This window comes from Salvelinus sp. IW2-2015, unplaced genomic scaffold (assembly GCF_002910315.2).
Source record: "Salvelinus sp. IW2-2015 unplaced genomic scaffold, ASM291031v2 Un_scaffold515, whole genome shotgun sequence".
Taxonomy (NCBI): domain Eukaryota; kingdom Metazoa; phylum Chordata; class Actinopteri; order Salmoniformes; family Salmonidae; genus Salvelinus; species Salvelinus sp. IW2-2015.
Window position 1 is genome coordinate 680,127 of NW_019942566.1, and position 27,574 is coordinate 707,700.

The window sequence follows — 27,574 nt, forward strand, 5'->3', positions numbered from 1 at the left end:
TGTGTTTAAATGTTAGTGTGTTTATTGTGTTACTGTATAATCATCTTACTTTAGTCTACAGCGCCAACATTTAACGATTTATTTTCACAATAGTGCCACTGGAGTTGAATAATATGTAGTCTAATTGTGTCTTTTTAAATATTCTTTTACAGTTGACAACAAGATACAGGGTACCGCCAGCAAACGGATGATAGAACACTTATAGTACTTATCATATAGAAATCGTCCTGAATCCAAATTGACAATAAATAAAAACGACATTTTACACATTACATTTACAGCATTATTTTGGGATAGTTATGCATGAAAACATAATGGAATCAGTTGCGATATCAAAAACGTATATTTTTACAGATGCAGTGACAATGATGGACGTTGTTTGTTTGGACAATAAAAACCCTTTTACATATATGACTTGGAAAGAAACGAGTGCAGGACGTGCAAGATATCATCTAAACCCACGTTAGACCTAGTGCATCATCTATAACTAACCATTCAATATGTTCAGAATCAACATTAGATCAGGATAAATCATTTATGGACGTAACAAAGTACAGGTAGTTATAGTCCTGGACGAACAAGCTCCGAGGTTCCCTTAGGTACAGCTCTAGGATCAGCTTCCCCTCCCCCCAATCCGAACCTTTACCATTACTGGTGGAAATGCAAAACTGACCCTAGATCAGCGTCTGTGGTGCGTTCACCCTACACTACTGGAACAACAGAACAAACATAGTGCCGTCATCCTCATTAATGGATACTTGAAGGGCACTAGAGACTGGATGTCTCCATAGGCGTAACCCTAAAGGAAAGTATTTCATCAAACATCCCATGCTTTTTCACAAACTGTGTTTCTGCATACATGTGATACCAGGAAAAATGAACTTTTCCTGGATTTCAATGGAAAATGGAACGTTTTCTCAACTCAGCGCTATTTCAGTCGCTTAATAGTCATACAAGTCAAAAAGAAAATATTAAATGATTCAGTTTTTCCCCAGGGCCGACGTAGCTCCTGAGCGGTTTACAGACGGGCAGAAAGAACTACATTATGCTATAGACATACAGTAGGAGAAAAAGATAACTGTCTGCCAGTCGATTCACACGTCATGGAGTATCATTCAGCATTTCAAGTCGTTTATCGTAAAAACAAGATTCCTTCCTCATATACATGTATACTGTATTCACGATGAACAGGAAAACGGAGTATCTCCGTGGAAACCTAGAAAACCCAGCGGAACTGTAAGCATATAGGACATCAAAATGAGGGACACAAGAGTAGCATATATGTTCTGACTAAGTGTCAAATAACTAACATTCCTGTATGAGTGTATTTGTTAGCAGAAGCTCTTTTTTCATTGCTTCTTTTCTGTTCCTGGTAGGTATATGAGCATTCTAGGGTTATAAAATTCTAGTAACGTTTGAAAAATTCCCAGGTTTTCCAGAAATCCATTAGGAAGATTCCGAAAATCAGGACTAATAAAGTTATATCGGCAATCGTCCAGAGGATTTCTGAAACCCCTGGGTATTTGGAGAAAGTTACTGGGATTGCACAACCCTAGGGCATTCTAAAACAGCCTCAGGTTTAGGAGCCACCTTAAATACAATAACCACGTCTGTTTGTCTATCTCTTTGGTCTGTCGATGTCGTCGATAGCCGCCAGGAGTTTCTGCCTGGCCTTCTTGTTGATGTGAGAGCCCAGACACACGTTTACCAGGTTGGCCAGCTGCTTCATGGAGTACTCCTGGTGGGACAGACAGACAGACACACATTATGGACAGACAGCATTTATTCTCAGACAGCATTTAGTCCCAGACAGCATTTAGTTTTACCTCACAGCTTGCTTCACATGACTGAGGAGAAAGTGTCTGCCTATTATAACAACTGGCTAATTTAACTGTGGTTAACTATTAAGTTTTCACTGCACACGTTTTGGATACCAGTGATGCCATAGGCAAGCACATCATGAGATTTGTGCTACACATTGCTGGTAAACAGGATGAGCTATCCCAGTAGAAATCCCATTAGCACATTGAACAGACTGAGTGAATAATGATCATTATACTGTTCCTCACCCTGTGGTTCTTAATGAACTGCTCCATGTCATTCTCAGTCAGGTAGTAGGCCTTGATGTAGGTCTCCACAAAGTCCTTGTCAGGGATGGGCCTCATGTCCGTCAGCTTCTCAAGCTTCATCAGGAACTGCTGGAAGTCCAGCTGCATCAGGGCCCGCCCTTCGTTACTGCACTTCTTCACGTTACCATAGCTACAGGACAGAACAGGAGACAAGTTGACTTTGTTGACTTTTGTATTATTTCTGCCAGACAGTAGTTCAGAATTTGTTTCGTTTTTGTTGACAGAAGTTCAGAATCCAGAGCAACGATCTAAAAACATGGGATTTTGTATTCTTAGTGCCCAAGGCACATGAACGAAGAACAAAAATGTCAAACAGAAAATCTGACATCGACAGAGAGCAAATAAGCCTTAAGGGTTCAATTTTAATTCTGCTCAGACAGTTTTCCTCAAAGCATCTTTTGTCCCAGACAGTTCAAGGGTTCTCAGTTTTAGTCCCAAAAAAGGTCAACAAGTAACATTTTTATATTCATATACCTGTCCAACGTTATCTTCGCAGTGTGTGGGGGTCTGGATTTGAGAGTGGATGTGTGTGTAGCGGAACACACAGTAGCGTGACTCTCAGGCTGCCTCCCAAAATGGCATCCTATTCCCATTATACTGCACTGCTTTTGACCAGGGCCCAAAGTAGTGCACTACTAAAGGAATAGGGTGCCATTTGGGATGCACACACAGTCATCCAGGAACTTGGGGATAAACAGGGAGGGGAATCCCAGAGACTAAACCCAGTCTGGGATGGCAGCTGAGAGGGAAAGACTGAGAGCTGAGAGGCAGACACTTGTGAAAGAGCTCCACAGGTCAAATACTGATACACAGGCCATGTCTATGATGATGTGTGAAGGAGCTACACAGGTCAAATACTGATACACAGGCCATGTCTATGATGAAGTGTGAAGGAGCTACACAGGTCAAATACTGATACACAGGCCATGTCTAACATGAAGTGTCAAGCAGAGAATGAAGAGGACCCTGTACAGTTCATTACATGTTAGTTGTACACCATTGGGCATCTTTTCCCATCTTTACCCTAACCCTGGCTTTCCTGTACTGTGATTCCTTTTCAAAACCCTAACCCTGGATTTAGAACATCAAACCCTAACTAACCCTAACCCTGGATTTAGAACATCAAACCCTAACTAACCCTAACCCTGGATTCTAAGAACATCAAACCCTTACACTAACCCTAACCCTGTGACGCTAAACCAACTATTCTACCTCGAAGAACATTGCAAACCCTAACTAAACCCTAACCCCTGCATGTTCAGAACATCTAAAACCCTAAACTACCCTAACCCTGCGATTGGCTTAGACACATCAAAACCCCAACTAATCTAACCCTGGATTTAGAACATCAAACCCTAACTAACCCTAACCTGGATTTGAACATCAAAGCCCAACTAACCCTAACCCGGATTTAGAACATCAAACCCTAACTAACCTAACCCGGATTAGAACATCAAACCCCTAACTAACCCTAATCCTGATTTAGAACATCAAACCCTAAACAATCCTAACCCTGGATTTTAGAAACATCAAACCCTACACTAACCGCTTAACCCTGGATTTTAGAACACAAACCCAACTAACCTAACCTGCGATTAAAACACAAACCCTAACTAACCCTAACCCTGGATTTTTTAGAACATCAAACCCTAACTAACCCAATCCCTGGATTTAGAACATCAAACCCTAACTATCCCTAACCCTGGATTTAGAAACATCAAACCCTAACTAAACCCTAACCTGGATTTAGAACATCAACACCCTAACTAACCCTAACCCTGGCATTCTAGAACAATCAAACCCTAACTACACCCTAACCCTGATGTAGAACATCAAACCCTAACTAACCCTAACCCTGGATTTAGAACATCAAACCCTAACTAACCCTAACCCTGGATTTAGAACATCAAACCCTAACTAACCCTAACCTTCTCAACTCTAAACTTCCAAACGTAGGCTGTGTTTACACATGCAGCCCAATTCTAATCTTTTTCCCCCACTAATTGGTCTTTAGTTACTGTCAAAAAGATCAGAATTGGCCTTACAGTCCAGCTCAGCACAATCAACCTGGATGCAAAAAGCACACTACCCAGTTCCCTACTAGCCCCCCACTATGTAACACTCTCAGATATGTTGTGCTTGTCCCTCGTCTTTTTCCCACTTCATCACAAGATGGTCAGAGGCGTTATATGAAAGCTTTTTATTTCCCCACATCGCCCCCATTAATGCCATGTCTCTCTGGCCTAAAGAGGATGTCTCACCTGGCCGTATAAAACCCTGCCTACCAGTACTCCTACTTCACACATGCTTGCACACATGCAGGCCACGCACACACACCATAAATAATGCATTGGACAGAGAAAGAGGGTACAAGTGCTGATTTGAGGAAAAATGCATCAGTCCCTTTCAGGCCCCAAACCTTTGACTGACTAGCAAGAGAGATAGTTGTTATGGGAGCCATTTAGAATGTGTCAAGTGTTTAGAGGGGACTCAGGCCAGCCTTGTGTCAGACACGTTCCCTGTGGGGTCTCTATAACAGAACATATAACAGTCCTGGGAAGGAGTGTTGGGGAGAAGGAGGCACAAAGAGTTAGCTAGTTGCTACCATATGGAAGGGATGACAGGACTGAAGAAGAGTTGTCTCAGGAGAATGAGAGAAAGCTGGAGAAAAGCACTGGAGACTTCAGCGTTCCTAGCTTATCTAGTAGGCAATCTGCGTGTTTCTTTGCGGCACTCTAACATTTAGATTTGTGTTTATTTATGACAAGCAGATGTTCCAACAAGAGGATGTTCAAAGACAGAGAAGAAAAAGAGGAGGGGAAGTAAAGAAAAGAGGTCAGGCTTGAAGCAGCTCGTGGTCGTGCCTTACTGCGGGAGAGGACAGGGGCTCCAAGCCGGCCATATTTAATAACTCACCTGAGGTATTTGGCATATGACACGCGAACAGGGCTCATATTTACGAGTATACCCCAAGAGGAGAGAACAGGACCATCAAACAAAAAGGCAAAAGACGTCAAAATAAGAGATGAACGAGGCAGCTAAAATTTCCACACCTCTCCAATCCACCGGCAGTAAATCCACAGGTGCATTTAGCATATCCCTGAGTGATGAACTATCACTATAAACCATCATTGAATGAGCAATAGGTTTGTGTTCACACATTTTCTTTTTCCTGCCGTGCTTATCATAAGATATTTGCTGGCATTACAACTAGTCAGCAGCTTTTTGCTGCTCATAAAAACATTACAATAAAATAAAAAAGTATAATAAAATTCTTACTTTTAAAATACACTATCACATAAACTATATATGGATACAGAGGGCCATACTGACAATTTTACTGGAATAATATGAACGATAAGGCACCACTCAGCCCCTCAATGAACGATAAGGCACCACTCAGCCCCTCAATGAACGATAAGGCACCACTCAGCCTCTCAATGAACCGTTCGATACACGAACATCATGCAAGCCAAATACCAGACCCATCAATGAACGATAAGATGTCAGCCAACTCACCCGCCAATCAATGAACGATAAAGGCCCGACTCACCCCGGGTCAATCAGGATTTACGATAGCTAGGCACCCACTGGCGGTCAGACCCACGCCTCTCTCAATCTGAACGATAAGGCACCACTCAGCCCCTCAATGAACGAAAGGCACCAACTCAGCCCCTCAATGAACGAAAGGCAACCACTCAGCCCCTCAATGAACCGATAAGGCACCACTCAGCCCCTCAATGAACGATAGGAGCACCACTCACCGTCTCAATGAACCGATAAGGCACCACTCACCCCTCATATAACGTCTGAAGCGTCATGAACGAAGTGCAGCCACTCAGCCTTGACGTCAAGGCCCCACCAGTCAGATGAACGTAAGGCACCACCTACAGCCCCTCAAGAACGATAAGGCACCACTCAGCCTCTCATTGAACGATAAGGCACCACTCAGCCCCTCAATGAACGACAAGGCACCACTCAGCCCCTCAATGAACGATAAGGCACCACTCAGCCCCTCAATGAACGATAAGGCACCACTCAGCCCCTCAATGAACGATAAGGCACCACTCAGCCCCTCAATGAATGCTGAAATATATCTGCTGAAAAACATATAGAAACCAATAAAAGTATTTTGTAATTCAAAGTAAGCAGGTAGGAGTTGTTTCTCTATCTTCTGAAGCCTACTCACCTCTCCAATGATATCTGCAGAAACATTCATATTTTTAACTACAAAATCCGTCGAAGTATTTTGCATATGCAAGTAAACAATTTACCCTTCCACCAGAGTCCTGTTGGCCAGACGGATGCAGTGTTCCCACAGGACATTAGACACAGGCAGAGGGACCCGGACGTGTCTGGACACATCACCCAGCCTCTTGTTAAACTCTTCAAACTCCTGAGGAACAAAATAACATAGGTTAGTTTTTTTAGTCATGTTTTTAATCCAGTCATACATATTTTACAAAGAAATTATTGGAGGTTTCAAGACTTCTCAAAATCCCCAAAGGGTCATGTTAGCTATAAAAATTGTTTTAGCAGAGGTACACGACATCTCATTCCAAAATCCTGAGAATTAATATTGAGTTGGTCTCCCCTTTGGTGCTATAACAGCCTCCACTCTTTTGGGAAGGCTTTCCACTAGATGTTGGAACATTGCTGCTGGGACTTGCTTCCATTCAGCCACAAGAGCATTAGTGAGGGTGGGCACTGATGTTGTGCGATTAGGCCTGGCTCGCAGTCAGCGTTCTAATTCATCCCAAAGGTGATCGATGGGGTTGAGGTCAGGACTCTGCAGGCCAATCAAGTTCTTCCACACCTGTCTCAACAAGCAATTTCTGTATGGACCTCACTTTGTGCACGGGGGCATTGTCATGCTGAAACAGGAAAGGGCCTTCCCCAAACTGTTGCCACAAAGTTGGAAGCACAGAATCGTCTAGAATGCTTATCACTATGCTGTAGTGATAAGATTTCGCTTCACTGGAACTAAGGGGCCTAGCCCAAACCATGAAAAAAAGCCTCAGACCATTATTCCTCCTCCACCAAACTTTACAGTTGGCACTATGCTTTCAGGCAGGTAGCATTCTCCTGTCATCCACCAAACCCAGAATCGTCCGTCCGACTGCCAGATGTTGAAGCGTGATTCATCACTCCAGAGAGCACGTTTCCACTGCTCCAGAGTCCAATGCCGGCGAGCTTTACATCACTCCAGCCGACGCTTGGCATTGCGCCTGGTGAACTTAGGCTTATGTGTGGCTGCTCGGCCATGGAAACCCATTTCATGAAGCTCCCAACGAACAGTTCTTGTGCTGACGTTGTTTTTCCAGAGGCAGTTTTGGAACTCGGAAGTGAGTGTTGCAACCGAGGACAGACGATTCTTACGCACTACGCACTTCAGCACTCTCGTTCTGTGAGCTTGTGTGGCCTACCACTTCACAGCTGAGCCGTTGTTGCTCCTAGACGTTTCCACTTCACAATAACAGCACTTGACCAGGGCAGCTCTAGAAGGCAAAAATTTGAACTGACTTGTTGGAAAGGTGGCATCCTATGACGGTGCCATGCTGAAAGTCACTGAGCTCTTCAGTAAGGCCATTCTACTGCCAATGTTTGTCTATGGAGATTGCATGGTTGTGTGCTCGATTTTATACACCTGTCACCAATGGGTGTGGCTGAAATGTCTTTTGTGTGTGGATGAGCTAAGGACCAGCTCAACAGATTCTACTGCAGAGCTGGTGAATAACGTTGGTCGACATTAACACAGCAGAGCAGACATCCATGTAACCTTTCAGCCCTCACATTCTCCCCCTGCCCCACAGATGTCCCAGCAACTCTTGCCATACAGGATGGCTGTCGGCCACGATCCATTCCAACATGAGCAGCGGAGACATTCAGGACTTGTTGATTTAGCTGGTCAGGCCCTTTCCTCTTTTCTTTCATTTCACCCCAAAAAGAGACAAGATGTTTTTTAGACAAAGATGGATCGCTCTGATGTTCTCCACACGCCAAAACCTACATACATCACAGTGTTCTTACACCTTGTTTGTTGTCGAGTCAAACGTACAGACCAGGAAGTCAGAAAAAGGCCAGCAATCTTTCAAAACATTTTCCTCATTCACTTCACCGTGCCAGATGCCTTCTCAATTTGGGTGACTGATTCGCTGTGCACCTAAACCAAACACAGCAAAATGCAGAGCACAGGAGAGAGGTTGTGCACACTAAGGTATTGCATCTGAGTGGCATAATTCCCAAGAATAAATAAAATGACATGTCATAAACCTAAAAATATGTTTTCTCCCTCATTATGTTGACTGCTTGAAAGTAATGAATGAATGTCTTCTCAAACAAAAATGTTGTGCCATCACATTTGAATAACCTGGTTGGTAAACGAGACAATGTCAGTGCCTGTGCAACAATTGCCAATCGAATGCAAATATAAGCCAATTTTGGACGCTAATATTCAACAGAAACTCATGAACACAACATTTTACACGATACAACATCATCTCCTATACAATACAACCCTGTATCAATAACCTGTCAATCATAACCCATACTGAACGACGTCTATCTCAGAAATAGATTGGATGACCAGCAGACGTTTGAACCTGACACTTATTCTCTTGAAATAAAAATAGTAGCGCTTTCCTACCTAATATCTTGTTGAAATATATGTCACACACACCTTTTTTTTTACTCTCAGGTCTACTGCGATCCTTGATATGGCGAACACATTTAAATCAAGCCAGTGAAGCAGACACTTTTCGGCTCACTATTTGGCTTAAACAAAATGAGATTGGCTTAGAGCGGCTTAATAATGCTTCCATAGAGCCGTCTTCCAGCCAGCCGACCCACGGATCCAGAAAGGTGAGCCTGAGTGAAAACTCCCGGTGAGGTGGTTTGCTCGGAACGGTTCAGGATTTAAAGCTATGGCTGCTCAGGCAGACATGCTCATGCATTTGAGGGATTTTCTTGGCTTCCGGCTCGCAAATATAAAAACTGTAAAACACCCATCTGTTCCTCAACACTAGATCCCTTTCTCTCCGTATGCTCGGGCTCCATGTTAATCACGCCACGCAATGGCACGCGTCCCCATGCAAATTGCATGATGGGATAAGCGTAATGCATGAATACTCATTTGATACTCATTTGAGAGAAACCTTTAAGCCTGAAGATAGATACAGTAAGGGATGAAGAGGCTCACCTTTCCTTAACTTCTTATGGCAGGGGGCAGTATTGAGTAGCTTGGATGAATAAGGTGCCCAGAGTAAACTGCCTGCTGCTCAGGCCCAGTTGCTAATATATGCATATTATTAGTAGATTTGGATAGAAAACACTCTGACGTTTCTAAAACTGTTCGAATGATGTCTGTGAGTATAACAGAACTCATATGGCAGGCAAAAACCTGAGACAAAATCCAACCAGGAAGTGGGAAATCTGAGGTTTGTAGTTTTTCAACTCATCGCCTATCGAATATACAGTGGGATATTGATCATATTGCACTTCCTAAGGCTTCCACTAGATGTCAACAGTCTTTAGAACCTTGTTTGATGCTTCTACTGTGAAGGAGGGGGGAATGAGGGCTCTGAGTCAGGGATCTGGCAGAGTGCCATGAGCTGACCACACGCGTTCACGTGAGAGTTAGACCTGCGTTCCATCGCATTTCCACAGACAAAGGAATTCTCCGGTTGGAACATTATTGAAGATTTGTTAAAAACATCTTAAAGATTGATTCTATACTTCGTTTGACATGTTTCTACGAACTGTAATATGACTTTTCGTCTGAACTTTTGCATGGACTTGACCGCGCGTAGTGAGTTTGGATTGTGTACTGAACGCGCAAACAAAAAGGAGGTATTTGGACATAAAGGATGGACTTTATGGAACAAATCAAACATTTATTGTGGAACTGGGATTCCTGGGAGTGCATTCTGATGAAGATCATCAAAGGTAAGTGAATATTTATAATGCTATTCTGACATCTGTTGACTCCACAACATGGCGGGTATCTTTATAGCTTGTTTGGGCTCTGAGCGCTGTACTCAGATTATAGCATGGTGTGCTTTTTCCATAAAGTTTTTTTGAAATCTGACACAGTGGTTGCATTACGGAGAGGTTTTTCTGAAGTTCCATGTATAATACTTTTATCAATGTTTATTATGAGTATTTCTGTAAATTGATGTGGCTCTCTGCAAAATCACCGGATGTTTTGGAGGCAAAACATTACTGAGCATAACACGCCAATGCAAACTGAGAATTTGGATATAAATATGAACTTTCTCGAACAAAACATACATGTATTGTGTAACATGAAGTCCTATGAGTGTCATCTGATGAAGATCATCAAAGGTAGTGATTAATCAAACACACTCCTAAAGTATTTTGGGTATTTTTCTTCCTGCAGTGTATTTAAAATGTTCACAGGGAGAAGGAGAGAGAGGAGCTGTGCGGGTCGTTTAGTGACAAGCTATTTCCCATGAGGTACTATAATGTGACTCTACTGTGGGACCCGAGAACATCCCTAAATATGAATACTCTGTACAGATATACAGCTGTCCAACTGGGCAACCTGCCGTATACTGCTTGCAACAGTTGAAGTCAGAAGTTTACATACACTTAGGTTGGAGTCATTAAAACTTGTTTTTCAACCACTCAACACATTTCTTGTTAACAAACTATAGTTTTGGCAAGTCGGTTAGGATATCTACTTTGTGCTTGACCCAAGTCATTTTTCAGCACATTTGTGGCCTGCTGGAGGTCATTTTGCAGGGCTCTGGCAGTGCTCCTCCTTGCACAAAGCGGAGGTAGCGGTCCTGCTGCTGGGTTGTTGCCCTCCTACGGCCTCCTCCACGTCTCCTGATGTACTGGCCTGTCTCCTGGTAGCGCCTCCATGCTCTGGACACTACGCTGACAGACACAGCAAACCTTCTTGCCACAGCTCGCATTGATGTGCCATCCTGATGAGCTGCATACCTGAGCCACTTGTGTGGTTGTAGACTCCGTCTCATGCTACCACTAGAGTGAAAGCACGCCAGCATTCAAAAAGTGACCAAAACATCAGCCAGGAAGCATAGGAACTGAGAAGTGGTCTGTGGTCACCACCTGCAGAATCACTCCTTAATTGGGGTGTCTTTCTAATTGCCTATAATTTCCACCTTTTGTCTATTCCATTTGCACAACAGCATGTGAAATTTATTGTCAATCAGTGTTGCTTCCTAAGTGGACAGTTTGATTTCACAGAAGTGTGATTGACTTGGAGTTACATTGTGTTGTTTAAGTGTTCCCTTATTTTTTTGAGCAGTTATATTATATATTATATATTATATTATATATTTATATATATATAATATATATATATATATATATATATTATATATATAATATATTATATTTATATACATTATATATTATATATATACTATATATATATATATAATATATTACCACACCACACACATATTATATATTATATATATATATAATAATAAATGTTACGACAATAATGATATTTATCTGTCATGGTAACAGAGACAGGCTCTTTGTCAGGTCTCCACATAGACTGATGGACAGACTGTGTGGCACCACCACTATGTTCCAGCATTCTATATGTAGAGTTTATAGCTCCTTAGGGCTATTACAGAAAATATATACAGAGAAAAATCTGCATGAACCATGATCCATCACTATACTATTACAGCAATGACATTAAACGGACATAACCTTACAAAATAATCAATTACAAGAATCACAGAACCCTCCCACAACATACCTACTTACCTGCAGGCTAACAATGTCCTTGACCATTTCAATTCATTACACCCAACATATTCAAAACACAGTCAGAAGTCACACATGCCACATTACCTTCAACAGGACGTCACTACACTTGTGCTGTGTGACATTATCTCCCTAATGCTCCACTTAACTCCAGCCTCAGCAGCAGCATCTGTTCGTACTCTAAAGCCTTGGCCGCCACCACCCAGTATATGGGTTACGTAGCTCACTGGCCGTGGAGACAGTCTATAGAGGAATGACAAGGACAATGGAATAAACAAGACAAGATATGCTCATTTTGAGGTTCTTTAGAAAATGGGAAACCTTCACGACTTTGTAATGGTACACACATTGAAAAAAACAAGCTGACACCGGAAGGCCATTTACACCCTCACTGATAACCATGTGTGGTCAACAGCCATTTACACCCTCCTGACAAGGCCATGCGTGGTCAACAGCCATTTTCACCCTCACTGATAAGGCCAGTGTGGCAACAGCCTTACACCCTCCTGATAAGCCAGTGTGTCAACAGCCATTACACCCTCACTGATAAGGCCATGTGTGGCTCAACAGCCATTTACACCCTCACTGAAGGCCATTGTTGGTCAACAGTCATTTTACCACCACTCACTGATAAGGGCCATGTGCTGGTCAACAGCCATTTACACCCTCACTGATAAGGCCATTGGTTGGCCAACAGCCATTTCTGGGACAACCGTAAAGTCCATGGAAGGAATAAGAACACCTCCTCCAGCTCCAACCGCTCTTGAAGATAGGAAACACGTCACCACGACAAATCCACTATATGAGAATTTCAATAGATTTCTACGGCTGGCCATGCTTTTCCACCTGCCTACCCCTACCCGGACAACAATGCACTGCCCTCCCCTCTGCTACTCCCCAAGCCTTTCCCCATTTCTCTTTCTCCCAAATACAGTCAGCGTGATGTTCTAAAAGAGCTGCCAAAATCTGGACCCTTACATCAGCCGGGCTAGATAATCTGGACCCTTTTTTCTAAACTAATCTGCTGAAATTGTGGCCACACCCTTTACAGCTCTTCAACCTCTCTTGCGTGCCTTGTCTGAGATTCCCAAAGATTGGAAGCAGCTGCGTTATCCCCCTCTTCAAGAGGGGGACCACTCTTCGACCCTAACAGCTACAGACTCATATCTATCCTACCCTGCCTTTCTAAGGTCTCGAAAGCCAAGTCAACAAACAGATTACCGACCTATTTCGAATCCCACCATACCTTCTCGCTATGCAATCTGGTTTCAGGAGCTGGGTCATGGGTGCACCTCCAGCCACGCTCCAAGGTCATAAACGATATCTTAACCGCCCATCGATATGGAAAAAATTACTGTCAGCCTATTCATTGACCTGGCCAGGCTTCTTGACTCTGTCAATCAACCACATCCTCATCGGCAGACTCGACCAGCCTGGTTTCTCTAATGATTGCCTCGCCGTGGTTCGACCAACTACTTCTCTGATCGAGCTTCAGTGTGCTCAATCCGGAGGTCTGTGTCCGGCCCTGGCAGTCTCTATGGGGGTGGCCACAGGTTCAATCTCTGGACCGACTCTCTATCTCTGTATACATCAATGATGTCGCTCTTGTCTGCTGGTGATTCTCTGAGTCACCTCTACGCAGACGACACTATTCTGTATACTCTGGGCCCTTTCTTTTGGACACTGTGTTAAAAACCCTCCAGGCGAGCTTCAATGCCATACAACTCTCCTTCCGTGGCCTCAATTGCTTCTTAAATACAAGTAAAAACTAAATGCATGCTTCTTCAAACTGATCGCTGCCAGTGCGACCTGCCCGCCTGTCCAACATTCACTTACTCTGGACGGCCTCTGACCTTAGATAATGTGGACAACTCAAATTACCTAGGTGTCTGGGTTAGGACTTGTAAACTCTCCCTTCCAGACTCATCATCAAACATCTCAATCCAAAGGCAAATCTAGAATTGGCTTCCGTATTCGCAACAAAGGCATCCTTTACTCATGCTGCCCAAACTATACCCTTGTGAAAACTGACCACCTACCAACCTCGACTTCGGGTGACTGTCATTACAAAATAGCCTCCCAAAACCGCTACTCAGATAAATTGGGATGCAGTCTATCCACAGTGCCATCGTTTTCGTCACCAAAAGCCCCACTATACTACCCACCACTGCGACCTGTACACTCTTCGTTTGGCTGGCCTCGCTTGCATACTCGTCGCCAAACCCATGGTTCCAGGTCATTCTACAAGACCCTGCGAGGTTAAGTCCCCCTTATCCAGCGCTGGTCACCATAGAGCACCTCCTGTAGCACGCGCTCCAGCAGGTATATCTCTCTATCACCCCAAAACCAATTCTCCTTGGACGCCCTCCTTCCCAGTCTCTTGCTGCCAATGACTGGAACGACTACGAAAATCTTCTTGAACTGGACAACACTTATCTCCCCACTAGCTTTAAGCACCAGCTGCTCAGAGGCAGCTCAGTATTACTGCACCTGTACATAGCCCACTATAAATTTGACCCACAACAATACCTCTTTACCTACTGTATTTATGTATTTATTTAATGTTTGCATCCGTTGCACCCCATATTTCTGTCTCCTACTTTGCGCTTCTTCCACTTGCAAACCAACCATTCCAGTGTTTTTTTTTTATTTTACTTCTGTGTTTGTTATCACGTTCGCCTCCATGGCCCTTTTATATTTTTATTTATTTATACATATATTTGTTTGCCTTCACCTCCCTTATCTCACCTCACTTGCTCACATTGTATATAGACTTATTTTTTTTTCACTGTATTATTGACTATATGTTTGTTTTACTCCATGTGTAACTATGTGTTGTTGTATGTGTCGAACTGCTTTGCTTTATCTTGGCCAGGTCGCAATTGTAAATGAGAACGTGTTCTCAATTTGCCTACCTGGTTAAATAAAGGTTAAATAAATAAAATAAAATAAAATAAAATGTACACCCTCACTGATAAGGCCATGTGTGCCAGAGGATATCAGGACCACAAACTAACAAGACAACTGATTTTGCAGAATGATCCTGGGTGATCAGAGAGAGAAATGGGCAAAGAAAAAGATTGCCCTCCGCATAGTAAGGAAAAGGGCAGAAGTCCATATAGGCTGTGTGTGAATGGCATCCTATTCCCTATAGAATGCACCTCGGTACATCTCACAGAGATGGAAGACGAACGCCCTCATGGGTTCGTACCAGTTCAAGCGGATGCTATTCGGTCTGTGCAACGGCCCAGTGAACTTTACAGGGAATAAGATGCCATTTCAGATACATCCATCGAGTTGTGGACTGACTGACCTGTGAGTAGAACTGCTGGAGGAACGGCTTCTTGGCTGTAGGCATCATGGTGTCTAGGTGAGACTGCAAGAACTCAAACTGCTCGGCCAGAAACACCCTGGAGAGAGACAGAGTAAAATCAGTACAGGCTTTTAGCTAGGTGGATCAGAGATGGAGGCAGGGTTAAAGGAGTATGGACAGGGGTAGGAGGGGACAGGGAAGCAGGGGCTTTGGCTGGATGTATTGGGATATTACAGAAAGTTGGCCATTATCCACCTCTCTCCCCTGAGCTTTAGAAACTTCTCTTGATCCCTCTGTGCTTGTTACCGAGGTAGTTTCAGACCTAACTTCAGATGGAGGTGGAATGGCGTGGGACGTAGCTAGAGAGGTAATTTCAGACCTAACTTCAGATGGGAGGTGGAATGGCGTGGGACGTAGCTAGAAGGTCGTTTCAGTCCTAACTTCAGATGGAGGTGGAATGGCGTGGGACGTAGCTAGAGAGGTAGTTTCAGACCTAACTTCAGATGGAGGTGGAATGGCGTGGGACGTAGCTAGAGAGGTCGTTTCAGTCCTAACTTCAGATGGAGGTGGAATGGCGTGGGACGTAGCTAGAGAGGTAGTTTCAGACCTAACTTCAGATGGAGGTGGAATGGCGTGGGACGTAGCTAGAGAGGTAATTTAGACCTAACTTCAGATGGAGGTGGAATGGCGTGGGACGTAGCTAGAGAGGTAGTTTCAGACCTAACTTCAGATGGAGGTGGAATGGCGTGGGACGTAGCTAGAGAGGTAGTTTCAGTCCTAACTTCAGATGGAGGTGGAATGGCGTGGGACGTAGCTAGAGAGGTCGTTTCAGTCCTAACTTCAGAAGGAGGTGGAATGACGTGGGGGACGTAGCTAGAGAGGTCGTTTCAGTCCTAACTTCAGATGGAGGTGGAATGGCGTGGGACGTAGCTAGAGAGGTCGTTTCAGTCCTAACTTCAGATGGAGGTGGAATGGCGTGGGACGTAGCTAGAGAGGTCGTTTCAGTCCTAACTTCAGAAGGAGGTGGAATGACGTGGGACGTAGCTAGAGAGGTCGTTTCAGTCCTAACTTCAGATGGAGGTGGGAATGGCGTGGGACGTAGCTAGAGAGGTAGTTTCAGACCTAACTTCATATGGAGGTGGAATGGCGTGGGACGTAGCTAGAGAGGTCGTTTCAGTCCTAACTTCAGATGGAGTGGAATGGCGTGGGACGTAGCTAGAGAGGTAGTTTCAGTCTAACTTCAGATGGAGGTGGAATGGCGTGGGACGTAGCTAGAGAGGAGTTTCAGACCTAACTTCAGATGGAGGTGGAATGGCGTGGGACAGTAGCTAGAGAGGTCGTTTCAGTCCTAACTTCAGATGGAGGTGGAATGGCGTGGGACGTAGCTAGAGAGGTAGTTTCAGACCTAACTTCAGATGGAGGTGGAATGGCGTGGGACGTAGCTAGAGAGGTAGTTTCAGACCTAACTTCAGATGGAGGTGGAATGGCGTGGGACGTAGCTAGAGAGGTCGTTTCAGTCCTAACTTCAGATGGAGGTGGAATGGCGTGGGACGTAGCTAGAGAGTTAGTTCAGTCCTAACTTCAGATGGAGGTGGAATGCGTGGGACGTAGCTAGAGAGGTAGTTTCAGACCTAACTTCAGATGGAGGTGGAATGGCGTGGGACGTAGCTAGGAGGGTAGTTTCAGACCTAACTTCAGATGGAGGTGGAATGACGGTGGACGTAGCTAGAGAGTTAGTTTCAGACCTAACTTCAGATGGAGGTGGAATGGCCTGGGACGTAGCTAGAGAGGTAGTTTCAGACCTAACTTCAGATGGAGGGAATGGCGTGGGACGTAGCTAGAGAGATAGTTTCAGACCTAACTTCAGATGGAGGTGGAATGGCGTGGGACGTAGCTAGAGAGGTAGTTTCAGACCTAACTTCAGATGGAGGTGGAATGGCGTGGGACGTAGCTAGAGAGGTAGTTTCAGACCTAACTTCAGATGGAGGTGGAATGGCGTGGGACGTAGCTAGAGAGGTAGTTTCAGACCTAACTTCAGATGGAGGTGGAATGGCGTGGGACGTAGCTAGAGAGGTAGTTTTGGCCAGGTCATACTGCACCTTCTTTATTGGTAGAAATTAACACCATATCAGGCCTGCAAGCCTAAAACTCAGGAGTTTTTACATTCACTGGGTTTTCATCAACACTGCTATATAATAGCAAACATTGAGCAGAACAGTTTGAGGGAGGAAAACTAGAATCAATAGAAACAAAAACAAAAGCTTATCCAGTCTAAAACCCGGGGCACGTTTTTCTAAATGTGTCAGCGTGATCGATGCCATTATTTTCAGTTTGTTTACATTTTGCTTACATAAACACAATTGAAGAAAATAAGTTCAGCTAACTGGGTTGGAGTTCAGGAGAGCCAGCCAGCCAGCCAGCCAGCCAGCCAGCCAGCCAGTCAGTCAGTGAACTAGAGTAGCATAGAACCCTGGAGTGTCATACAATAACCACAGATTCATGAAGGGCAACAGAAAATGCTGAACAGGAGATTTGTTTTTAATGACTGACCATGTAGCAAGGCCATGGCAATATAAATAGTTTAGCCATTGAATAGCATTTGCACTTTTTTTGGTGATGCAACACGAACCATTCAAATGTCATTACTGAGGATAGAGACCAGAAAGATATTAAACGTGTATGTCCATAATGTGTCTTTTCCAAGATGCGCATTACATAAAGACATTGTGAGGACAATGAGAATGAGGACACATTCTTTAGTAACAAGTGCTTGTTGCAGTAGCAGCTAGCTGACCAATGACAAACAAAAACACATTTAAACTTAAATTGCAAATGTTGGGTCAAGTAGATGACTGGGAAGCAAATAGAATGTCACCAAAGAACAGACAGAGTGCATTACACTCAACCATCCAACATTAACAAGCACAAGTAGTGTCCAAGACGCCACAAGACACACAGCTGGCACCTGCCACCGTTTAATACACCAACAGCCCCACAAACGAGCCTTGGCAAATACATTTGTTTTTCTGGAATCTGAAAATCTTCATTATGCACCAGCCGCCACCGTGAACACAAAGCTTATGTTTACCGTGGGGAGAGATATGGCGCTAAGCCGCGGGGGCCAAACGAAAGAAGCCCTGCCATTTATTGGGTTATGCTTATATAAATAGACAATGGTTAAAGGCATTTTCCCCGGTCCTCATCTCTCGCACCTATAATCTTGATCTTTGCTCAGGGCCCCGGGGCGGCCCTCATTGATTATTCCATTAAAGCAAACGCTAAATGAGGTGTTACAGGTAGAGAAGCCCTTTAGAGGCTCCAACAGCCAGTAATGGCTATATTAAAAATGGTGTATTGTATGCTGAGCATGTCTGGGTGCTGCGACAGATGGGTTAGGTGGTGCCTAGCCCCTTCCACTGCTCCAATAACCCTGCTCTGAGGGGAACAAAAATTCAGTGCAATTATGCACAGGGCTAGATGGCTGTACGTCTTATCCCCTAAGAACTACGGGTGTAGCGGTACACGTATTGGTACTGAACGGTTCGGTACAGGAACCTTGGTTCTGTCCGCACGGTGATCCCGAATTAATACATAAAATATATACAGTACCAGTCAACATCTTGGACACAACTACTCATTCAAGGGTTTCTCTTTATTTCTACTATCTTCTACATTGTAGAATAATAGTGAAGACATCAAAACTATGAAATAACACATATGGAATCGTGTAGTAACCAAAAAAGTATTAAACAAATCAAAATATATTTTGTATTTGAGATTCTTCAAAGTAGCCACCCTTTGCCTTGATGACAGCTTTGCACACTCTTGGCATTCTCTCAACCAGCTTCATGAGGTAGTCACCTGGAATGCATTTCAAGAGCGACAGGTATATTTATAGCCGCCCATTCTTGTCAGTTGAGTAGAATAGGGGGGTTTAGCACCTTGCAAAAGAGCTCGAAGCACGTTACGAACTTTGCTCTCTTGCACCTATTTCAGCAAACAGGTAGTACCCCTCTATATAAGCAAGCTAAAGCCAAATTTGTCAAGGAATTGCACTTACTACAGACGGATGGACAAACTGAGTGTACAAAACATTAGGAACACCTTACTAATATTGAGTAGCATCCCTCTTTCGTCCTCAGAACAGCCTCAATTCGTCGGTGCATGGACTCTACAAAGTGTGGAAAGAGTTCCACAGGGATGCCGGCCCATGTTGACTCCAATGCTTCCCACAGTTGTGTCAAGTTGGCTGGATGTCCTTTGGGTGGAGGACCATTCTTGATACAATCGGTAAACTGTTGAGCGTGAAAAAAACAGCAGTGTTGCAGTTCTTGACACAAACCGGTGTGCCTGGCACCTACTACCATACATCCTCTGAACGGCACACATACACGATCCAAGTCTCTATTGTCTCAAGGCTTAAAAATCCTTCTTCAACCTGTCTCCTCCCTTTCATCTACACTGATTTGAGTTGATTTAACAGGTGACCGTGACTTTAATAAGAGATCATAGCTTTCACCTGGATTCACCTGGTCAGTCTATGTCATGGAAAGAGCAGGTGTTCATAATGCTTTGTATACTCAGTGTATATGGAATCAGGAATACCAACACTTTGTATTTTCTACTACAGTAGCTAACTGTTGGCATTTCATTTTCCCCCTTTACTGAAGCTGAACTGAACCGTGACTCCAAAACCACAAAACCACCAAGCTGTGGGTTTGGTGAACCGTTACACCCTTACCAAGGACCCTTTCTTACTTCCATTAAATCGGCAATCAGCAGATGCTACATCCATTTTTGGATGAAAAAATGTATGGTATGTGCCCATTGATTTTTAGAAGAATATAACTTATAAATGCCTCATGATCTCAGCTGTTGTTCCCCATCAGAACCCAAAATATCAGCTTGTTTTACTCCAATGTAAACAAAGTAAACGTAAAAAAACTATGTAAAGCCTCAAAACATGTTTAAAACTATAATTTTGATATCATGGATGGTCAGTCCTTGAATCCAATTTCTCCAGTCCCATCCGTCAGCTTTCTACCGAAATAGTGGCAGGGAGAATGCTTTTTCATTGTTTCAATTGTTGATTGGCCCTTTAATTAAGCGGTGTCCCATTCTGCTAACTGCTCTCAAAGGTTTAAAAAGATAATGTTTCATCAACTTTTTCAGTCTTTTTTTTCAGTCTAGTTTTCTATTTGGGCCATCTGGCAGCGGGTGTGGTGGCTGGTGCCTCGGAATCGGGGTCCCTGGCTGGCATATGGGCATTCATAAGCAGTTTCACATAAACCACTCCAAGTCAGGGATCGGCTATTGTTAAACTGTTAACCTCTTGACGCTAGGGGTCAGATTTTTTACATTTTTAAAAATAACGTTCCCAAGGTAAACGGACTATTTCTCAGGTCCAGATCGTAGAATATGCATATCATTTACAGATTAGGATAGAAAACACTCCAAAGTTTCCAAAACTGTCAAAATATTGTCTGTGAGTATAACAAAACTGAGACCAGGAAAGAGACACCAGGAAAGAGACACCAGGAAAGAGAGAGGATAACGAGAGAAAAGGGAGAGACAAATTGGGAGACTGGTACTGAACTGTAAACAACAGCAGAATGCAAACTGGGGAGAGAAATATCCACTAACTCAATTTAGGAATAAAAAGTGATCTAACAGCCCGTTTCCCTGCAGCGCCAGCATCCTGAAGATTAGAGAAAAGGAAGAGAGTTTCGTTCCAAATGGCACCATATTCACTATATAGTGCACTACTTTTGACCAGAGCCCTTGGGGAACAGGGTGCCATTCGGAACGCAGCCAGAGACACGTTGAGCTTCCCGAGACTCCTGCATCATACCACTTAATTCAATGAATACCCCTCGGGGGATGCAGTCGTGAGACAGCCTCTATTGACTCATCAGGAAAACTGCTCGTCTTACCACAGCAGTCGTCTTTAGATCTCATGGCTGCAGAGAGAAGGAGAGGCAAAGGGAGGGCAGGGACACACACAGTTCTGTGGCAGACAGCACACTACCTACTGTTTCACCAACAGAGCTGCACTGAATCACGTACTTTAATTAACTAACAAACATGTTTAACGTTACCAACTTTAAATGTATTAGTAATCACATCCAATAAAAGTGTCTCCAAAGAGCAAAGCGGTCACCCTGACCCTAAAGTATCTCTGGCCACCACCCTCTAGGGACTTCTAAAGGACCATACAGAGGTATAAACAGGGATGTATTCATTATGCCGATTCTGTTGCAAGACGTTTCCCAACAGAAACCATTTACTCTAAAAGGAAAACATTTCGAAACGAAAACTGGAATTTCTATTGGATAAATTCAGGGAGGTCCCTCTCAGTTTCGTTCTGTTCGCTCCCGTTTGGTTCTTGCACGATAAACGGTTTCCGTTGCAAGACATGATGAATACCCTCAGGAGTATAGTGACTCAGTGTCAGCCACCCGTTACAGGTACACAGAGGTATCAAGTATAAAGAGGGGCCTTCTAAAGGACCATAGAGAGGTATGAATGAGTTACTGGAGGGTTCTCTTACAGTGACTCTGTGGCGACCACCCTCTGGGCCAGGCCGTAGAGGGTCTCGCTGGCTGTCAGGACCACAAGCTGGCTGAGGTGGGGGCTGGGCACTTTCTCCTTCCTGTCCTCCCCCGGACCACCGTGCACGCTGGAGCTGCCTTCCCCCAGAGACTCCTATAACAGGGGGACAGAGACAAAGAGAGAGCGAGAGAGTCAGACCGACAGAGACAGGGACCAGTTAGCTGTGGAAGGACAGCGATAGAGACAGAAGGATAGATGATCTAGCTGACAGACCAGGGAGACACAGTAGCTAGGTTTCCATCCAACTTTGTGAAAGATTTTCATGCAAATATTCTAAAATAAGAATAAAAACCATATGCACATTTCCCCACCGGAGATGTGTTTCCATCAAATAAACTTGTCGCACATAAAAGGCTGTGTGATGACATAATGCACATAAAAGGCTGTGTGATGACATAATGCACATAAAAGGCTGTGTGATGACATAATGCACATAAAAAGGCTTGTGTGTGATGACATAATGCACATAAAAGGCTGTGTGAGGACATAATGCACATAAAAGGCTGTGTGATGACATAATGCACATAAAAATTACTTTTGCGGTTAAATTCCCATGTACCGAATAAAAATGAGTTTCCATTGCATTTTCAACTCTACTGACGGTTTTGTCACAAAAAATGTTGTGTTATATAGAGAATGTGCCCACTCTGGTCTTGGTATATGTGCTCTAGCCAACCGCTCGCAGATACAGTGTGGGTAGGCTACCTACATTATGAGATTATTATGGACAAAAGAGCTAAATTCATTTTATTTGTCAAACAGCAGCCAAGCTTCGATCATCATGTCACCAGAATAAGACCCTCGATGTTACTGGAAAGGAGCATCAATCACCTTGCACTTTCACCTCCCTGTGAAGTTCATCATAACTTACTTCATCTGCAGCCTAATAAACTGCATGCTTACCCGAGTCTAGCGTATTTTGTATGTACATTGCATTCAGAAAGTACTCCTCGATTTTTACGTTAGTCTTATTCTAAAATGTATTAAATAATATCAATCTACACACACTACCCCATAATGACAGAGCGAAAACAGGGTTTTTAGACATTTTTTCAAATGTATTAAAAATAAACAGAAATACCTTAATTACATTTTAAGTATTCAGACCCTTTTATATGAGACTCGAAATTGAGCTCAGGTGCATCCTGTGTCCATTGATCATCCTTGAGATGTTTCTACAACTTGGAGTCCACCTGTGGTAAATTCAATTGATTGGACATGATTAGGAAAAGCACACACACACCTGTCTATATAAGGTCCCACAGTTGACAGTGCATGTCAGAGCAAAAACCAAGCCATGAGGTTGATGGAATCGTCCGTAGAGCTCCGAGACAGGATTGTGTCGAGACACAGATCTAGGGAAGGGTACCAAAATATTTCTGCAGCATTGAAGGTCCCCAAGAACACAGTGGCCTCCATCATTCTTAAATGGAAGAAGTTTGGAACCACCGAGACTCTTCCTAGAACTGGCCACCTGAACAAACTGAGCAATTGGGGGAAAAGGGCCTTGGTCAGAGAGGTGACCAAGAACCCGATGGTCACTGACAGAGCTCCAGAGTTCCTCTGTGGAGATGGGAGAACCTTCCAGAAAGACAACCATCTCTGCAGCACTTCACCAATCAGGCCTTTGTGGTACAGACGGAAGCCACTCCTCAGTAAAAGGCACATGACAGCCACCTAAAGACTCTCAGACCATGAGAAACAAGATTCTCTAGACTGATGAAACCAATATTTAACTCTTTGGCATTAATGCCAAGCATCACGTCTGGAGGAAACCTGGCACCATCACTACAGTGAAGCATGGTGGAGGCAACATCATGCTGTGGGGATGTTTTTCAGCAGCAGGGACTGGGAGACTAGTCAGGATCGAGAGAAAGATGAACGGAGCAAAGTACAGAGAGATTCTTGATGAAAACCTGCTCCAGAACGCTTAGGACCTCAGACTCGGGCGAAGGTTTACCTTCTAACAGGACAACGACCCTAAGCATACAGCCAAGCCAACGCAGGAGTGGCTTCGGGTGCTTTAACAAAGTACTAAGTAAAGGGTCTGAATACTAATGTAAATGTGAAATCAGTTTTTTTTCTTTAGCTTAGTATATAGGTTAGATCCTCTGACAGCTCAGTAAATGGAATAGGTCCTCTGAGCAAACATAAAAAAAACAGTTTTTGCTTTGTCATTATGGCGTATTGTGTGTTGATTGATGAGGGAAAGAAAAAATGTAATCAATTTTAGAATAAGGCTGTAACGTAACAAAATGTGGAAAAAGTCTGAATACTTTCTGAATGCACTGTACTTGCATTAAAAGGTTGGATGGAAACCTGGGTAGAGAGAGGAATTATTTAGATACACTGTGGATTACATGCTAATAGCACACCGCTGACATTAGCCAAGTGTCCAACTTAAAGCTAGAGTAGCGAGCTATGACTGAAGGCTCTAACAGCCAGGTAGGAGAGTTGGCTGTACCACACAGAGCTCAAACACTGAGCTACAGCAGTGAAATACAACTATTTATATCTGGATTCCAAATGGCACCCTATTATCCTATTTAGTGCACTACTTTTGCCCAGGGCTCTGAGTCTCTGATCGACGCCAAGGATATACTGTTTCTCCGAGACCAGGCCCAAATCCCTCTCATTCGCGTGAAGACGGAGGTACAGCGGGCGGAGATCGGGTGCCTTCGTCGGCGAGTGGGTAACCCGCCTCCACCATCCGTTCTATTGGCCAACGTGCAATCACTGGAGAATAAAATGGACGAGCTCCGTTCGAGACTATCCTACCAACGGGACATTAAAAACGGCAATATCTTATGTTTCACCGAGTCATGGCTGGACGACGACACGGATAATATACAGTTTGCTGGGTTTTCCGTGCATCGGCAGGACAGAACAGCTACGTCCGGCAAGACGAGGGGTGGTGTAGTGTGTGTCTATTTGTCAACAACAGCTTGTGCGCAATGTCTAATATTAACGAAGTCTCGAGGTATTGCTCATGATAAGCTGTAGACTACACTATCTACCAAGAGAGTTTATCTGTATTTTTCGTGGCAGTCTATTTACCACAAACCGATGCTGGCACTAAGACTGCACTCAATGAGCTGAGTAAGGCCATAAGCAAACAAGAAAATGCACATCATGAAGCGGTGCTCCTAGTGGCCGGGGACTTTAATGCAGGCAAACTTAAATAAGTTTTACCACCAGCATGTCATGTGCAACCAGAGAAAAATAAATAAATCAACTCTAGACCACCTTTACTCCACACAGAGAGACGGATACAAAGCTCTCCCTCCATTTGGAAAATCTGACCATAACTCTATCCTCCCGATTCCTGCTTACAAGCAAAAACTAAAGCAGGAAGTACTTGTGACTCGCTCAATACGGAAGTAACGAGGAAAGTACGCTACAGTTTTGTTAACACAGACTAGAATATGTTCCAGGATTCATCCAATAGCATTGAGGAGTACACCACCTGTCACAGGCTTCATAAATAAGTGCATCGACGGCATCGTCCCCACAGTGACCGAACGTACATATCCCAACCAGAAACCATGGATTACAGGCACCATCCTCCCGAGCTAAAGGCTAGAGCTGCCACTTTCAAGGAGCAGGACACTAATCCGGACGCTTATAAGAAATCAAGCATTCCCCTCAGTAGAACCATAAAACAGGCAAAGCGTCAATACAGGGCAAAAATGTAATCCTATTACACCGACTCTGACATTCGTCGGATGTGGCAGGGCTTGCAAACTATTACGGACTACAAAGTGAAAACCAGCCGCGAGCTGCCCTGTGACGTGAGCCTACCAGATGGGCTAAATGCCGTTTATGCTCGCTTCGAGGCAAGCAACACTGAGGCATGCACGAGAGCACCAGCTGTTCTTTACAACTGTGTGATCACGCTCTCCGTAGTCGATGGGAGGAAGACCTTTAAACAGGTCAACATTCACAAGGCTGCGGGGCCAGACGGATTACTAGGACGTGTACTCAGAGCATGCGTGGACCAACTGGCTAGTTTCTTCAATGACATTTTCAACTTCTCCCTGATCAAGTCTGTTATACCTACATGTTTCAAGCAGACCACCATAGTCCCTGTGCCCAAGAAAGCGAAGGTAACCTGCCTAAATGACTACCGCCCCGTAACACTCACGTTGGTAGCCATGAAGTGCTGGTCATGGCTCACATCAACACCATCATCCCGGAAACCCTAGACCCACTCCAATTCGCATATCACCCCAACAGATCCACAGATGATGCAATCTCAAATCGCACTCCACACTGCCCTTTCCCACCTGGACAAAAGGAACACCTATGTGAAAATGCTGTTCATTGACTACAGCTCAGCGTTCAACACCATAGTGCCCACAAAGCTCATCACTAAGCTAAGGACCCTCGGACTAAACACCTCCCTCTGCAACTGGATCCTGGAATTCCTGACGTGCAGCCCTGAAAGGCATTTTATAATATCTGTACATTGCAATTCTACCAGTAATTACAAAAGTACAATGATTCATGTTATGCTTTAGCTTGAGATTAAGAATCGGTGGTAGACACTTGTAAGTGCATGAAGAGGTCAACTGTACAAAAGTCAGATGTCTGTGTGTTGAAACTATACTTTCAGTTCCTGTTGATACGATGTTCCAGTCTTACTTCTGCTAGCACATGATCGCAATAGGAGGAAGAAGGATTGGGAAACTAACTGCAAATAACAATAAGCTTAACTCCGTCTAGCAGAAACATCTTTGTATTAGCAACTATTAATTATGAGTTTATATGGTATTAAAGTTAAGAAACATCACCCTGGGCGGGGTGATCCTCAGTAGGGGATAAAAAGGGAAAACGCCATCTTTTCTACTGAGTGTGTTACTTGCAAATTACTGTAAGTGTATACTCCGGGTTGCAATCCGGCTTGCGATCCTTATTAAACAAACTAACCTCTGATCAAAGAAGTTTCCTGTGGTCTCTTGTATAAACATAGGGCAGATTTCCCTTACAGCCCCAGGGTGGTAAGAGTAGGTAACAACACATCCGTCATGCTGATCCTCAACACGGTCTCCGACTGTACTCCCTGTTCATCCACGAATGCGTGGCCAAGCATGACTCCAACTCCAAGTTTGCTGATGACACAACAGTGGTAGGCGTGATCACCGACAACGATGAGACAGCTTATAGGGAGGTCAGAGACCTGACAGTGTGGTGCCACGACAACAACATCTCCCTCAACGTGAGCAAGACAAAGGAGATGATCGTGGACTACAGGAAAAGGAGGGCCGAACAGGCCCCCATTAACATTGACGGGGCTGTAGTGGAGCGGGTCGAGAACTTCAATTTCCTTGGTGTCCACATCAACACACTGTCATGGTCCAAACACACAACGAAAGTCGTGAGGAGGGCACAACATTGCCTTTCTCCTCTGAAGACTGAAAATATTTGGTATGGGTCCCCAGATCCTCAAAAAGTTCTACAGCTGCACCATCGAAAGCATCCTGACCGGTTGCATCACCGCCTGGTATGGCAACTGCTCGGCATCCGGCCGTAAGGCACTACAGAGGGTAGTGAGTACAACCCAGTACATCACTGGGGCCAAGCTTCCTGCCATCCAGGACCTATATACTAGGCGGTATCAGAGGAAGGCCCAAATAATTGTCAAAGACTCCAGTCACCCAAGTCATAGACTGCTCTCTGTACTATCGCATGGCAAGTGGTACCAGAGCGCCAAGTCTAGGTCCAAAAGGCTCCTTAACAGCTTCTACCC

General features: G+C 44.1%; 2 protein-coding genes across 2 annotated transcripts in view; both read right to left on the reverse strand.

Moving 5' to 3' along the window:
* On the reverse strand, positions 1–26,902 carry LOC112068432 (syndetin-like). Its single transcript, XM_024135594.2, has 7 exons — positions 26,755–26,902; positions 21,764–21,918; positions 15,214–15,310; positions 11,988–12,143; positions 6,404–6,525; positions 2,070–2,259; positions 1–1,738 (listed from the first exon to the last, which is right to left on the reverse strand). The coding sequence occupies exons 6-7, from the start codon at positions 2,214–2,216 to the stop codon at positions 1,619–1,621; spliced, it is 267 nt and encodes an 88-aa protein (XP_023991362.1). The 5' UTR covers positions 2,217–2,259; positions 6,404–6,525; positions 11,988–12,143; positions 15,214–15,310; positions 21,764–21,918; positions 26,755–26,902; the 3' UTR covers positions 1–1,618.
* LOC112068436 (syndetin-like) overlaps positions 6,400–27,574 on the reverse strand; it is a 95,956-nt gene continuing 74,781 nt past the window's right edge. Inside the window, exons 8-10 of the mRNA XM_070438154.1 lie at positions 21,764–21,918; positions 15,214–15,310; positions 6,400–6,525 (exon numbers count right to left, since the gene is read on the reverse strand). Coding sequence (XP_070294255.1) covers positions 6,400–6,525; positions 15,214–15,310; positions 21,764–21,918 — 378 coding nt within the window. The remainder of the gene's footprint in view (positions 6,526–15,213; positions 15,311–21,763; positions 21,919–27,574) is intronic.

Coding starts and splice junctions, on each gene's coding strand:
- LOC112068432 (XM_024135594.2), bottom strand. CDS start 2,216: ATGCAGCTGGACTTCCAGCAGTTCCTGATGAAGCTTGAGAAGCTGACG. Junction 1,739..2,069: donor AGTTCATTAAGAACCACAGG/GTGAGGAACAGT, acceptor CTGTCCCACCAG/GAGTACTCCATGAAGCAGCT.